Source organism: Oryzias latipes, chromosome 12 (genome assembly GCF_002234675.1).
Source record: "Oryzias latipes chromosome 12, ASM223467v1".
Taxonomy (NCBI): Eukaryota; Metazoa; Chordata; class Actinopteri; order Beloniformes; family Adrianichthyidae; genus Oryzias; species Oryzias latipes.
Window position 1 is genome coordinate 24,104,191 of NC_019870.2, and position 15,482 is coordinate 24,119,672.

Genomic DNA, 15,482 nt, shown 5'->3' on the forward strand with positions numbered 1-15,482 from the left:
ACATTAAGGTATCCACTTTATTTGAGGTCTTTCAACATTTATAAATAAGTACGAGGTGGTGTTAGGACAAAGTCGAGAGTACAAAACCATACTGTTAGCTGCAAAAGCAAACTAGCATTAGCCCTGAAAACATTTAGATAGTGCTTTGCTCTAAGCTGCTGCCGCTCATGCCACCGACAGTTTTAACAGTCAACATGTAACAAAAAGGAAGTGACATCATCAACGGAACATTGGCGAACCGTTGTTGAGGAAACACAGACTTGGCATCAGCAGAACAAAAAGTGCAGGTTTCACAATGACTTTTTTTGTTGCCAAGGTTTTATTTAAAAAAAAAAAGTAGTGTTTAATTCACAAATACTGCATTTTGTAACATAAAATACCAGAAAAGTTGGGTCCGCTACTGATCTACAGCAAACTACTATAATTGTCAAATGGCTACACTGTAGTAAAGCTATGAACTCCAACACTACTAACACTCTGTTTTAACAAAGATTACTACAAATGGAGTATATATTAGTATCATATATATGTTACTGCTTTATATTTGGCTTGTTACTCAGAAATAGCAAATAATTAAAAAACCTGGTAAAATTTTAAAAAGAATGAATTTTTGAAGATCCAATCTAAGGACAATTGTGTTTTTAACATGCTTAGAGGAAATTAGGCTCAAAAATGGGTTTCTGAATATTTTTTTTCCAAATTGTTGTGAACCAGGAACAGATTAGAAAAAGCTTCTAGTCGTGTCCAAACTACAATCAGGAGCCCTCAAGCTTCCTGCTCTGCTCCATTCTGATTCATCCACATGTAGACAAATAGATCCATATTCGTCTTCATTTTCCTCGTCTGAGCTGGAATCAATCAATCATCAATCAAACTTTACGGTGGACAGCTCAGATATTGCTCACTACTTTTGTGGCACCGGTAATGTTAGGTTGAGGTCGCGAGGGGCCGTAAGCTAGCAGGAGAAAGTGTAAACAAAGGGTTGATGGGATATCTGCGCAGGCTTACTTATGTCCAACAAAACTACACCGTTTTTTTTATTTTGGCTAAAAACGGCATAATCATCATCAAAAGACCACTGCGTGGATCAAAAGCTGATCGGAGCGGGACTTTCTTCTGAGTAAAGATGCAAAGATGGCAGAAAGTTAAGGCTTTTGGCTGTCAACCTCTGAGGCCCCTGAAAGGGGATGAAACAAAAGGCACGACCAGACCGATATTCACCTCTGCTGCTGCTTGGAGGGAACTCGGAATGCGTCACGTGATTGAGGTGTTGAGAGGTCATACAAACTGTTGACTGAAGCTAGAATTTGATCGTAAACGAGTAGAAAGCTGACTAAAGCCGGCGTCTCAAAAGGTCGTTCACTGCTGCATCGTCCTGATGCCCAAATTTACGAAGCAGTCCTTGAAACCAGCATTTATTTGGAAGGAGCAACGAGTCAGCAGCTTATGGACACTAAGGAAGAACTAAAAAAAGCTGGATTTCAGTCAAAAACACAAAAAACAGTGAAAATAATGCATCCAGTGAAGTTTCAGGGATTCCTGATAAGATATCTGCAGCAGAGTGAAATAAAAGAATCTGTTTGCAGCACTATGATCCCAGCTGTGTGACATTAGGAAATCTCACATACACAGAGATAGGTAAAAGATGTGTGTGCATGGGAGTGTGTGTGTGACTGCATGCGGGCCACTCATCCAGCAGCCACTTTAGTTTGAAAATACTTTGAAAACTGAAGGATAAATGAGAGCCTTGCTAATTTCTGGTTCTGTAAAACAAGTGTGTGATGCTTCATGGCTGCTCCAGCTGAAGAGAGCGGCAGGAAGCGGCGCCGCTCGTAAAAAGAACAGGAAGCGGCCAGATTCTGCGCCATTGACACAAATTGTTTCGGTAAACCGGCCTGCTGTGAACGCACCGGTGGTGCTAAGTGGCAGATGTTGGGTGAGTGTGTGAACAAGGTGGAGGTTTCTGCAGGATCCTCAGTTCTTGATGAATCCTTGCATCATCTCCAGCGGCAGAGGGAAGATGATGGTAGAGTTCTTCTCTGCTGCGATGGTGTTGAGCGTCTGCAGGTAGCGCAGCTGCAGGGCTGAGGGGGACTCTGCGATCACCAGGGAGGCCTCCTTCAGCGCCCGTGATGCGTTCATCTCCCCCTCTGCTGCGATCACCTGAGAACAGGAACAAAGACGGCCTTGAACTCACACAGCAAAGGAAGAGAAGCTCACAGCAAGTGTCAGATCTACTTTATCTCCATAGTTCCATCTATGCTGCTACCTTCAGGTTGATTTATGTGTTTCATATTTGGTATGAAGTATTCACTGGATTAAACAAGTAAAATATGACTTGTCCAAAGAAAACTGGGCTTTACAAATACTCCAAAAGTCAAGTCCGATAATGAGTGTCTTTGTTGGACAAACAGGGTCAGAGGATTCCTGTCTGCGCAGTTTCTGCTTCCCGACCCAACCTGGACCCTCACTTAGAGGGTCAGAAACTGTTCTGCTGAGTGAGGCTCATCGCTCTCATCGCCCTCGGCAACGTGCCTTCAAGCGTTCAGTGCCAATGAAGAGTCTAAGTAAATGTGTGGTACGGGCTTCTCGTGTTCGCACGAAGCCAGGCAGGTTTCTACGACTTTTTCTGGTTTCAACGCTTGCCGGTTGAAAGCTCGTTGAAAGTTAAAAGAAGTGGAACTTTGACCAATCAGGGACTTGCATCAGGTAGTCGTGTATGGAAGGCGTCCCGTTGAATTCACAGGAGTAGCAAATGAATAATTGCTGTTTGTGTCAGGTCATAAATTACGTAACACAAAGTCTTTTATTTATCGGAATAGAGCTGTGAAAGAAAAAAGCCTGGAGCACGGGGCCCAAAAGATTTGGAGGTGGACGTTTGCTAGCAAACATTTAAAAACTAGGAAGACGCCCCTCCCTGCTTGTCCAGTGTGAACACGAGGGGTTAAACGCACGTTCAAGAATGCAGATCACATGCCTGGTGTGAACGTATCATGACAAAAAAACTCTCCATACTTTTGTCACTGAAACCAGTGCCTTTGTCCCTGAGGAGGAAACTGTCTGCAGACGGGTTTAGAAACATCTGTTTCCTTTTGAAATAAATAAAAACCGGTACAGAAATGTGCAGGTGAGTGCCAGTTATACTGAATGTCTGTGTTAGTTTGAATGAAAATAGAGCAGTCCTTTTAAATGAAGGACATATCTGGGGGTCTTCGGCATAAAGTGGGCGTGGACGGCTGTCTGACCTTGGCTCTGGCCTCACGGGTGGCTTCAGCCTCGGCCGCCATCGCCCTCTGGAGCTGAAGGGGAAGCTTCACGTCTTTGATCTCCACCCGCTCCACCTTAATCCCCCAGGCATCCGTGGCATCGTCCAGAGAAGACTGCGGGGACAAAACACACCGTCTGGACCTGCTGCTCCACATTCAGCAAAAAAGTGGGATAAAAGGAAAACACGCGTGACTGTGCAGCAACGTGGAAGAAAACCCGAGAAATGCAAACACTTGGAACAAAATGAGGCAAAACTCCCACAAATAGATCACACAGTGAACAACTGTTGTTGACGTTTAGAACAGAAGCTGTTGAATCCCTTATTTTATGTATGAAACACATGGAATTCCTGCTTTATTCCTGTAGGCTTTTATAAATTATAACCTGTAAGCTTTGTTGTTGCCTCCCAGAGCAGGCAGGAAGTTTGGAGATTTGGAACATACTAGGCCTGCACAATATACCGCAAATTTATCGTTATCGCAATATCCAGCTCTGCAATATGCATATCGCAAAAGACGGCAAATATCGCAATAAATCGCAAACCCAAAATGTGTTAAAACAATCTTCTAGCAGCTTGAAGCATTTAACGAATCAAATAAATCCCTTTATGCTTTGACCAATCAGATGGACGCCTTCCCTTTGTTGACCAATCAGATGGAGGCCTATTATGTTAACCCTGGTCCTGAAGAGTCTCAACCCTGCCTGTTTTCCAGCTCTCCTTAACCAGCTTGCTGTTGATTGGCTGACTCAAGTGATTTCACATCCTGATTGACTGAACACACCTGATTTTGGTTATCATTATCGAGCAGTCTAGGGAGAATTGGAAAACAGACAGGGTTGAGGCTCTTGAGGACCAGGGTTAGCCACCCTGACGTTTGTCCCCCATGTCGATGAGGGTCATTTGGAGGATAATTTTTAAACTGTTGCAATGAAATGGGAATGATGTTTTTGTTTATTTTTCTATTTGTTTATTTACCGCAAATTTATCGTTATCGCAATATTGATCACTAATATCGCATATCGCAAGTTTTCCTCATATCGTGCAGCCCTAGAACATACCAAACCGTGTGAATGTGGCAGACGTTTGCGTGTATCGGTCCAATTCCTGTTTATGCGTGAGGAGGGGCGTGTGCCCGTCACGGCTGTGTGTGTGAGCATTGCTCAGAGATCTGCGTATACATCTGTCTGCGCACGCCGGATCACATTTCCCACCAACATTTGCTATTTTTGCCTCGGCTGACTCTGACCAAACACAGGACACGGGTGTGGTTTTGAAGCAACGCGCCGCTTCGCTAGTCCTACTTTAAGTCCAATTCACGCTCACACGGTTAACGCAAAGAGGGAGGGTTTTCCCCTCCAAATGAAGGGACGTGTGTCATCTGCCGCTCTGAACGCTGACACTGACCTGGCCTGTTCTGCATCTCCACGGGGACCCAGCTCTGTGTAAAAATAGACGATGACCTTCTAACCTCGTCTTCTCTCTTTCTGAAAGAATCCGTGTAAACACACCTGTGACAGTTCTGCTTTGACGTGCCACTTAAAAACTTGAAATAGAATAAGTTTCTATAATCGGCACATTTCCCCCCCATCGTTATTCTCGGCCCGGCAGCTGCAAACGCATGCCGTGGCGGGAACACAGGCCGAGAAAGGGTTTCTTTGAGATTCACAAACAGAAGTTATCAGGATGCATCATCTCTTATCAGCCTTTGGGCAATTTCTAGGATTGCAGCCATCTCTTGATCAGTTACAAACCTTTAGATAATCTATTAATATTTCATCTTGTACAGCGGCTCAGCATAAACTGAAAGCAAAACATTAATGGGGGGGGGGGGGGGGGGACTCAATAATTAAAGGCAAAAGCAGTGTGAAAGGAACGCAGAATTTCAAGCAGCCGCGTCAGCCTCGACACACATTTGAAAACAGGTACGATGCTGACAGCTGACTTTAGCCTGCAGCGAACCCAGTCAGATGAAAGTGCAGACGTCCAGCTTCTGCATGAGCCAGACGGCTTCAACAGGAGCTTTCACACATGCAAACACTTTGGCTGGAGAGAGCTCTTATTTCAATTTCTGCTGCTCTTCTTCCTCTTAAATCACGCCGGTTGTTCAGCTCTGATCTGTTGTTAACCCTAAATTCACTGCATGTCTATTTTCTGTGAGGTTTGAAAAAAAAAAATCTTTCCACTGCTTCTGTAGGAAAAGGAAAACGTATTAGCAGAATCTGAAATGTAACCAATACAGACTCCATCTCCTCTGATAAACAACTCCAGCTAACATTTGAAAGCAAGATGCTGTGTTTTTGTATACTTTTCTGTTTTCCAAGTGTTCCCATGGGTCTATAATTATGATTATGTCCTTTTTAGTCAAAATCAAAAAACCTGTGCTGTTTTCTAAAACAGTTTCTGCAGAGTGGCATAAGTTCATTAGAAATTCACCTCTGAGTTGTGGGCGGGACCATTGGTGTGGAGTAGCCCGGCCCTTCTTCCCGACATCCATATGTTAGACTCTCTCCCTCTAGCTTACAGTCCCTCACTCCCCCATCGTAACATTCACAGCACAACAAAAATGCTGAGCAACACTGGAGCGATCCAGCTGTCCAGCTTAGATCCAGATTCCAGGAAAACAAAGACATTCGTTCAGTTTTAATCTTAATTTTCTTAATATTTGTCCTCCATCATGAGAAAAAGGCCACAGAACAAGTTAAAAACCCCATTTTCATCAGACCCGGTCTTTTTTTTAATTTATTTCTCTAACTTGTTCTGTCCAACAACTGAGCGAACAGATAAGAGCTGAAGGCCTTTTGTGTTGGACAGGTTTTCCTTTTACAAAAAGAGGTCATGTATCTTCAGATAACCAGGGTGTAGATTTGTATAAACCCCCTTAAAGGGTCTTTAAAGATGCGCATTGTCCTGCATTTTTCAAGTCCGGTCAGTAAGTTACTGAATCAGACGGAGGGACAGTCAGAAAGTGAAGATGTTCCACGTCAGAAACCCTTCACACGTGACCAGAGGCTGAGCTGGACCCGCACAGCTGCACTGCAGGGGGAACACGCCGAGGTGGAACCTTATGGAATACCAGCTTCTTCTCTGGTGTGAGAAAAGTCGAAGTAATCCAAAGTTTCATCGCCATATTGCGATTCCCCTTTTAACAGTCGCTGTTTCAATAACTTCTTCTGAACCCTTTTTTCTGCATAGACCTTCAATCCCCTCCATGCTGAGGTGTGAAAATGTTCATTTCTGTCTGAGAAAGTGTGCGATGAGGAATTTTACAGCCCTAAAACATCTGTAATCCCAGATTTCACCTACTGCAGGTCGTTTTTAAAACATAATCCCTGCTGTAATGGAGGGAATTCTATAGCAAACCCCACTGCACTCTACCTGCATGCTGTGTGCGATCTCCTCACGGTCAGACAGGATCTCCGCCAGGTTCTTGGTGCCCAGAACGTTCCGCAGGGTGGTCTGGGCCAGCAGCCGGGTCGCAGCATCGGCATTAGTGATGTTCGCCACGGCCAGCGTCGCATTCTGGACCCGGTAATACACCACTCCGTCCACGCTCACCGTCACCGAGTCTTTGGTCAAAATCTTAGCAAAGGAGAAGCATCACTCTAATTACACAACAAAAGCCCGTGTGGCGGGAGCAGAAGAAGGCGGAGTTTCACACACACCTCTTGTGGCGGGATGTCGAAGGTGATGGTGCGCATGTCCACGTTGATGAAGCTGTCGGTGCACGGCAAGATGAAGAACAACCCTGCAGAAGCACAGGAGCGCAAGCCGCTTCAATAAAGACTAAAGCCCGAGTAAACACAATAATGAGGAGGCTTCGCGCGAATGTTTGAAAACGCCAGGATGAATGAAAGGATGGAAGCAGGCCAAGTCAAACTCTGCTCAGACGCTGCAGCTGTGCAAAGCTGCGGATCTGTGCAGCTTTCATTAGCTGCTTCCCAGTCGCTGTAATTGAATTAGAGCGTCAAACAAGAACAGGCATGTGCCTGAGTGAAACAGACATGTGCTAGGTGTGCAAGCATTTAGCAAACATTAATGCCAGCGCAGCTAGAGAGGAGTTGGCCGCATTTCCTGCCCGGATGTTGTGAATTTAAACGGTGAGATTCAAACCATCTGTTCAGGAGGAGGAATGAAGACGACGGCGCTCGTCCTGCTACAGAGATGTCACATCTGGTCACCAGAAACCACAACACCCAAACTCCGCTCCGAAACCCCCTCACTCCACGAAAACCCTCCTTACAAAGCACAATCAGATCAAACAAATGTAAACACGCTGAGGATTGCAAACAGCGAGTGTGTACTCAGCGAGCCGAGTATTACAAGTATTTCAGCTTTGGCAAACAGCTCGTCGAGAATGTAAGGAACGTCTATAATTAACCCTGTGGGGTCCCGGGGGTCTGCTAAAAGATAACGCCGAAAAATCAGACAAAGAAAGTGTTGAATTGGGATGTGAATGGAAAAGATGCCTCCTGAGGGGATTTGTTTTCTGTAAACTGGTTTGCCTTTTTGCCTTTTCTGACATTAAAAAATAAAAAGTCCAAGCCAAGAACAGGAGACCTAAGGCGAACCTCCACTGGAGCATCTAGAACTCCAACACATATCTAAACATCTACGTTCTACTGGGGTTTCTAAGTGTGACTGAGTTGAATAGAACTGTTTCTCCGTATTGTTCCTTCACGCAGTGACCGGGATTCTGTTGGACTTTCTCTGGCAGGAAGAGAACGGCTGGGAAAAGAAAGACTTGCTTGACTTAAACAACTTTTTTCCCAGGGTCCTCTCTGTTCTCTTCAATGCCGTTGGCTCAGCTCTTGGGAAAATCCTGCTGGACTTTCGGGCAATTGGCTCATGACATTAGTGCGGACTGAAATATCTCAATAGTTTATAATATGGGGTTAAAAAATGTTACTTGTAAACTTTAGGACCCGTTAGGGTCCCATAAGAACTTCATTTATTAAAGTATTGGTCTTTTTATTGCTATCAAATCCTCATTAACTCCTCTGAAGTTAAGTGAATCGTTTTTTATATTTTAGTTCAATTTGAAAGAAAGTCTGTGGATGAACTCACTGAAACAAACCTTTTTTTGGTCCGGGTGAAGACTCCATTTTGATTGGCTGCAGGGTGTCCATTCAGTAAAGGAAAATCCATAATCCATTTTCAGATATTATGGACGACGCTGAAGCGTGAACCTTCTCATGAGAAGCGGGAAACGGTTGTTTCCGCAAAGTCCAGTCATTTTTGCCAATGGACACTTTGAAGGGTATTATCCTCTTATACAATGGACACATACAAAAGAATAACTACTAAATCAAATATTAGTACTTTAGGATTATTTCATAGAGGTTGTGAGGGGGATAATGCCATTTGAAGTGTATATTATCAGAAATTAAGGGACACCTCGTTACTTAGAACAATACAAAATTAACCAAAAATATTAACTATATACTAAATAAGTAAACCCCCAATTATTATAAGTATATACACAAAATAATGTTTGAAATAAAAAGCTAGCGCCTCAAAATGGGTTTTGATTTAAACAGCTGCGTTTTTTTTTTTTTTAGACATGGAGTTAAAGTGATTGGGAAAGCATTCTGGTGAACATTTAGCACAGAGTTCATGAGGAACAGAGTTTCAGATACACACAAGTGCAGCTCAGCTCTGTGTGACTGTTTACATTTGGGCTGTTTGGCACAGCAATCCAGTTGATCACATTGAAAAAGTACACAGTGACTCTGATGCTAACACTGATCAGACCCTTAGAGTCATATGAAGGCAGACATATCAAGAATGAATGATAGCAAACGACTTTCAGAGAAGACTGATGGCTTAAGCTGAATCCAATTACCATGGCAACACATTTAAAAGTTGCTCATTTAACCTTTGAAAGCACAGAAATATGAAGGCAAGGCAGTATTTCAGTTTCTACTCACATCAACTGAAGTGACTTGGAGCAGGACTCTAATCCACTAATATCATTGCATAGCATGTCTGCTGCAGGGCAAAGGCAGAGAAGCAAACCAGACGGCTCTGTTCAGACCATTATTGTCCAAAACTCCTTTCTGAGCCCTCCAGTTGCCGTGGCAACTGATGTCATTAAGCATGCTAAGAAAATAAGCCTTCAAGTCTGAGTAAATGGACTGCATCAGTTCCATCTCCAGATGAAGATCAATGCCGGCTTTCCTCCGCATCCTTTGTAGGAGCTGCTCACTAAATACCAGTCAGTGTATCACAGCTGCAGTAATGTAGTACTTATGTCAGAAAAATAAGTTCTACAGTCACAAAGAAGTCTGAAAATCAAATTACACTGCCGTTTTCTTTGACGAACGAAAGCTGCTGTTAAATCAGAGATTCTGGTTTTGTTACAACAACTGTGATCCCCACATCAGCTGACCTTTCAGGCAGCTCAGGAATGTTGCACTAGCTCAAGTCAAGCTCTCCAGTGTTGCTCCTTCTATCATGTTTTTTCCTAAAGAGGCTGTACCTGCTCAGCAAGTTGTGGACAGCTTTGTTTTCTAGCCTGCCAACAGTTAGCCATCTCTGCTGCTTTTTCTTACTTCTTTTGATTGAAATTTTTATTTAAATTTAGTGATAATTTCTTGCTATCAACCATTTTTTAAATAGCATGTAGTATTTCTGCTGATAAGATTACGTATAATAGTTGTAATCACTATAAAATATATTTGTGTCATTTTGAAACAATTCAAGCTTTAGATACATCAAATTTGTCAATAATATAATAGTCAATAATAAAAAAACAAGGTCCAGGTCTTAATAAAGAGCCCTGAGGGACACCAAAAGTAATGTTTAGTTTACTAGATATAAATTGACCAATGTTAACAAGCTGAACCCTTCCAGTTAGATAGCTTTTTAACCAGTTCTATGCCACTCCTCTAATTCCATATCAATCTAGTATATTGAGTAAAATTGTATGATTTATTGTAACAAATGCTTTTTTAAAGTCAAGAAATATACCAGCTGTGAGTTATTCAATATCTAAAGCCTTTGTTTTGCTTAAATGGCAACGATTACAGCCATAACTGTGTTTCTTTTTGTTCTAAAACCAGTCTGTCCATTCTGTCATTTAGTCTTGATTATTTGCCAGTTAGTTTTTCTAAACCTATATTGAACAGCTTTCAAGAGTTTTGGAAAACTGAGGTAGCAGTGAAATTGTTCTATCGTTTGAGAGCTTGTTTTTAATCGCAGTCTTTGTACATTTTCAGAGTAAAAGACACTCCACTTTAAAGCAGTTGTCAATCAAATCAAATCTGTTATCATGTCTGCAGAATAGGAGCAGATTTAGGGTCAATCAAGCAGACTTTAAACCCCCTCGGTGGTCCAAATAACACAGTATAGCAGCAGACAATATATCTTCAACTACCGGTACTCATCTAAATTTGTTAGTAACCAACATCTCTGCTGTCTAAACACTAGTGTTTGTTTTGAAAAGATTAATGGAGATATAGTCTTATCTGTTTCTTTAAGGAAAGTTTGGTAAGGACCAACAGTCAGCACTTTTAAAGCACAATTTGTGCAGGTTAACAGCCAGAAAAGGTTTTGGTTACACTTTAATTTGCATTTCAAATAATGTCAACAAGTAATGAATTGAAATGATAAAACCACTTGTTAACCATTTTTATTTAGTTATTTCTATTATCTGTCTATCTATCTATCTATCCATCTATCTATCTATCCTACATCTGTCCTAATCAGTTCATGTCTGCTTTGATAGTTGGATTATAATGCGAAACTTCTCTTTATGAATGTAAATACTAATTAAGTTCATGTTTTTGTTAAAGTTAGACCTCAATGTCCTCAAAAAAGGTTAAAAGTCTCCCACCTGGTCCTTTGGCTCCACCTTTCACAATGCGCCCAAGGCGAAAGATGATGGCGCGCTCATACTCCTTCACGATCTGCAGACAGAAAATACTGAGAGGTTTGCAGAAGCCTTGACATCTTTGTGTCATTGCCACTGATTTCCTCTGATCTTTGCTTGTAAAGAGGTGAACAAAAACTGAATGTGACAGGAGGCTGACCTTGATGCACATCCATACTGAGAGGGGCAGCGTCAACAGCATGAGGAGGATGGACAAGGCCACCAGCAAACAGCCACACAAGCCGATGCTGACGTCCTCATCCTCATACGCTGTGGGCCAGAAAACAGACATGGAAGGAAATAAAGATATTTTTAATGAGACTGGAATAAAACAATTCACTGTATATGACAACTGGACTGAGTGACACCCCCTCCTAGGGGTGTGACGATAACCGCATCACCTGATCACCGCACTCTTTTTTTTTTAAGTTTTTCTTTTTTTTGAAAGTTCTGCATATGGTGCGTGATTGAAACTGTAATAAACACATTAAACACATTTATCTTTGCTGATGATTTACTTTTTCTGCTAGTCCTGTGTTCAGACTCAAGGGTTTCTGGGGGAAACCTTATATTACTGTTCTCCTTCACTCCCTGCGCCGCGCCTCTCTCTCCCTCTTGCGCTGAGCGCTCCCTTTTCTTACACACACGTGCACGGTTTCAGAAGTACACACATATCCTCATTCTACAACAGAAGTTTCCGTCTCGCGAGGAAATACGACAAATTTACTGCGTTCTAATTATTAATTTCCATTGTATTCATTTCCATTACAAGCTGCGCTCTTGAGTGTGCGACACGGCCGCCCGTCGGAGGATTTTGTGTGTGTGTGTATGTGTGTGTGTGTGTGTGTGGGGGGGGGGGTTATTACTGTTCTCCTTCACTCCTTAACACCAAACATGAACACGCACTGTTAGATTTCAGTGATTATCACTACATGTTTTGTTTGGGAACTATTTTGTGCAGCGCAAAGTTGCGTGTCTGTATAAACAAAGGCTGAGCCTCCTGCCCCGCGTTCTTCATGGATGTCAGGCTCATGGCTACCGGAAAGGTGACAAAGTGTCTGCAGTCTCGTTTATTACTGGATAATATATAACATTCTGAGAAGATGTCTGTACCAGAGAGCACAGGTGAAACTCGCGTGCAGCTAGAGAGCGGTCCGCTACAGAATCAACACACATCCCCAACACACTTGTGCACGCTCCTTCCTCCTACACACACAGCGCGCTGACACACACACACATAGTCTTTGTACAACACCTATATAGTTACTTCATTAGTTAGATAGATAGTAGTTAGTTGTTAAAGTTATTTGTTAATAAAGAATACAGCGTTGTAGTTGTACTCATTTGCGAAGTGGCCGCCGTGGGATTTTGTGTTGGGGGGAGCTTAACCGCGACAACGCGCCCCGTGCTAGTTCATCACCGCGTGATCAAAAATCCCACACCGTCACAGCTCTACCCCCTCCTATTCTAAGGGTCCAAGAAGCCAAAATCCCATAGGCGTCTATAGAGAAGTAAACAGCTGTTACTCAGTCAATATATTTGTCAGAATAACCATTCTTGCTCTGCTACCTTTAATTATCATGTTATTAAAATCAGATGCTTCAATAAAGGTATGTGGTCTCACGTCAAACGATCAAAATGTTTGACAAGTTCACCCAACCTGCTTTCAAGTGGTAGGGGCGTGGCCTTCTAAAAGAGCTCACTCCTGATTGGTGAGAGAGGTTGCCATAGAACTGTTAACTCAGACCGACTAAGACCAATCAATACATCAACGTTTGTTGATTGGGTGAGATAAGATTGAGTGACATAAGATTTGTGCATGCGTGGAACCGATCGGGTAGCTGTTAATGCTGCATTCACACCGGACACGATTTGAGCGTCAAATTTGCGTGTGCAGCTTCTCTTGACACGTCTCAAATTTACTGCTCAACGCCTTGACTGTGGAGCAACCGCCAAGGTTTTTCTGGACTGCATTTGTTGCCACATCATTGAAAACACTGATGATGTGGCGTGAGTAGCTTGGGTTTAAGTGTTTTAGAGAGCTCTACAGAGGCAACGGCAAGCACATCGCCGTGTCTTGGTTCACCATATCCTACAGTCTCTCCTGCTGCAATGCACTTCCCTCTCGCAGCGAGAGCTGCGCTAAAAGGCCATTTTAAACATTACTTGTGTCTGATTGTGGCCCAGTTTGAGCAATTACCCGAGAGGGGAAAATAAAAATAAAACTGGGGGATCTTTTTTATTAATGTTTTGAAGAAAATAAGAATAATATCATAAACCAATGGAGCTGGAGTGATTGCGCCTGGTAGGACGGCAAGGAACCCTGCCGAACCCTGAGTGGCAATGCTTGCTTGCTCTGCTGGACCCTGGGCAGCGGAGCTCGCTATGCTGTCCGCTGTAGCGGGCTCGATGGCTCCAGTTCCATGGGCCCTATGACAGGCTGGCGACCTGTCCAGGGTGTATCCCGCCTTCACCCAACAGTGACCGCGGCAGTCTCCGGCAACCCAGCAGCCCGAGCGGGGGGTAAATCCTTGCGTTGAGCGGCCATATTGTATTTTTTGTTTTACCCTTTGATTAAGCCAAAGTGCATACAGACCTCGCGTTTAAGTGGCCACTTTCAATGAAAAGTTTATGAAAAAGCGTGTAGAGCAGAATTTCCGGCATGCACGTGATCGCGCTTTGATACACAAGTTTTTAAGTCAAGTCGCTCATACAGTCAATGAATACAACCAATAGATATGGCAGATATTAACACCAAAAACCAAGTATAAAACATTTGTTCACCCATCATACATCAAATATAGTTTAGACTTTAGTAAGACTTTAATTTTTGGTGTTTATCATTTTATCCAGCTGTGATCGTAAAGGATTTCAGAGGTATGGCTGCTCTACAGCTCTAACATTGATTGAAAGCAACCAATCCATGGATCAGATCAATACCTTCAACATCTTGAAAACTATCATGGCTGCTTGGACCAACACACAAAGTCAAAACGCCATTAAACAGGAAAACCATCTCACAGACAGCAGACATACATGTCGTCAATGCTTTGTTTGTTTGTTTTTTATCCAGAACTTATTAAAACTATCATGGCGTAATGAACGTTTAAGATGAACAAGGGCTGTGTGACGTCCTTCTTCTCGCCCCAGGACTAAAGGTGTGTCCACAACATTATCTTCAAGAAAGACTCATAAAAAATAAAAATTAAGTCCTCTTTAAGGCTTTGTCGCCTCGGTTGAAGTTACAACGCATTTTTTCGGTATCCGCAGAAAATGAAATGCCGTGTTTTCCAGACTAGTTCATTCATAGCAAACACAACTTCTTGCCCGTAAAACAGTAAAAACATTCTGTTGCACTTAAGTTTTACAAGTCTTTGCTTTTTTATATTATCGTTACTTTAACGCTTTTAGCTCTAATATGAGAAACGTGTTTGGTCTTGAAGGCCGCTCGTGTTAGCTCAGCATCCTCGACCGTTAGTTAGCCTGCCGCGAGGAAACAATGAGCTCTTCACTCACTCCGATATCAAAAACTCCACAAAAACAATGTTATCGCGTTTATTCTTTATTTTCCTATCTTTCTTATTAGCCATTTTGCACATAATTCAACAGCATCGTGATTGTCTATGTGATTTTGCCTCTTAAAAGACGGCATAGCTTGCATCTATTATAATTAAACTAGATTTAAAAACAGAAAGAAGACAGAGAGAAAAAGGTTGACCTGCTTTTTGCTCCCGCTTTTGGGATTCCTTCATCGGAACAACTTCGTTCTCTCGATCCATGCAGGCGGACAGAATTGGTGACAGTGACTGACTGAGTTTAACGTGAGGGGGTCGCACCGTAAACAACTGCACGATGCCTGCGACATCCCCTAAGCCCTGAATTTTACCTTGCAGGCGTTATGACGTAGAAGAAGGGGGCGCGTCACATGAGCGGGAAGCAAAACGGAAGTACATATTTTCAAAACAAAGGGACGTAAAACGTTTTCTGTATGAGGACTGTGTAGTTTTCAAATATTTTTGGAAAAATGGCATGGAATGTGTGTTATGCTATGTAGTACTATATAGTATAGCCCCGTGTTGTTGAACCACCAGTTTTGACTAACAGTCTATTAGAGTCAGTATGACATCAACATTTACTCTTTTTTAAGCTCAATTGCTAACTTGCATGAACTAAAATAGCTTTTAGTCCTGTTCTGCTGTAATGATTGTGTCAGTAAACAGATCCCGAAACCCACTCCCATGAAAATGGTGTTTTTGCTGTTTTTAACGTGTTATTTTGATATTTTCCCGATGATTGAGGACACATATAAAGAAAGCTAAGCTCAAATTTGCATCTCTGAGTATT

The 15,482-nt window shown here is 42.6% G+C and overlaps 1 protein-coding gene across 1 annotated transcript; it reads right to left on the reverse strand.

Moving 5' to 3' along the window:
• Window positions 1–3: 3 nt before the first annotated feature.
• On the reverse strand, window positions 4–15,011 carry stom (stomatin). The gene is made up of 7 exons (XM_004075023.4): window positions 14,857–15,011; window positions 11,299–11,408; window positions 11,103–11,175; window positions 6,931–7,013; window positions 6,644–6,847; window positions 3,246–3,380; window positions 4–2,163 (listed from the first exon to the last, which is right to left on the reverse strand). Exons 1-7 carry the CDS (start codon window positions 14,915–14,917, stop codon window positions 1,975–1,977), a joined length of 855 nt encoding a protein of 284 aa, XP_004075071.1. The 5' UTR covers window positions 14,918–15,011; the 3' UTR covers window positions 4–1,974.
• Between the last annotated feature and the right edge of the window lie 471 nt (window positions 15,012–15,482).

Excerpts from the sequence above, each read along its gene's own strand:
- stom (XM_004075023.4), bottom strand. The coding sequence starts at position 14,917 with ATGGATCGAGAGAACGAAGTTGTTCCGATGAAGGAATCCCAAAAGCGG. Across the intron at positions 3,381-6,643 it reads AGATCGCACACAGCATGCAG|TCTTCTCTGGACGATGCCAC; the intron begins GTAGAGTGCAGT and ends TTGTCCCCGCAG. Across the intron at positions 2,164-3,245 it reads CCCGTGAGGCCAGAGCCAAG|GTGATCGCAGCAGAGGGGGA; the intron begins GTCAGACAGCCG and ends TCCTGTTCTCAG.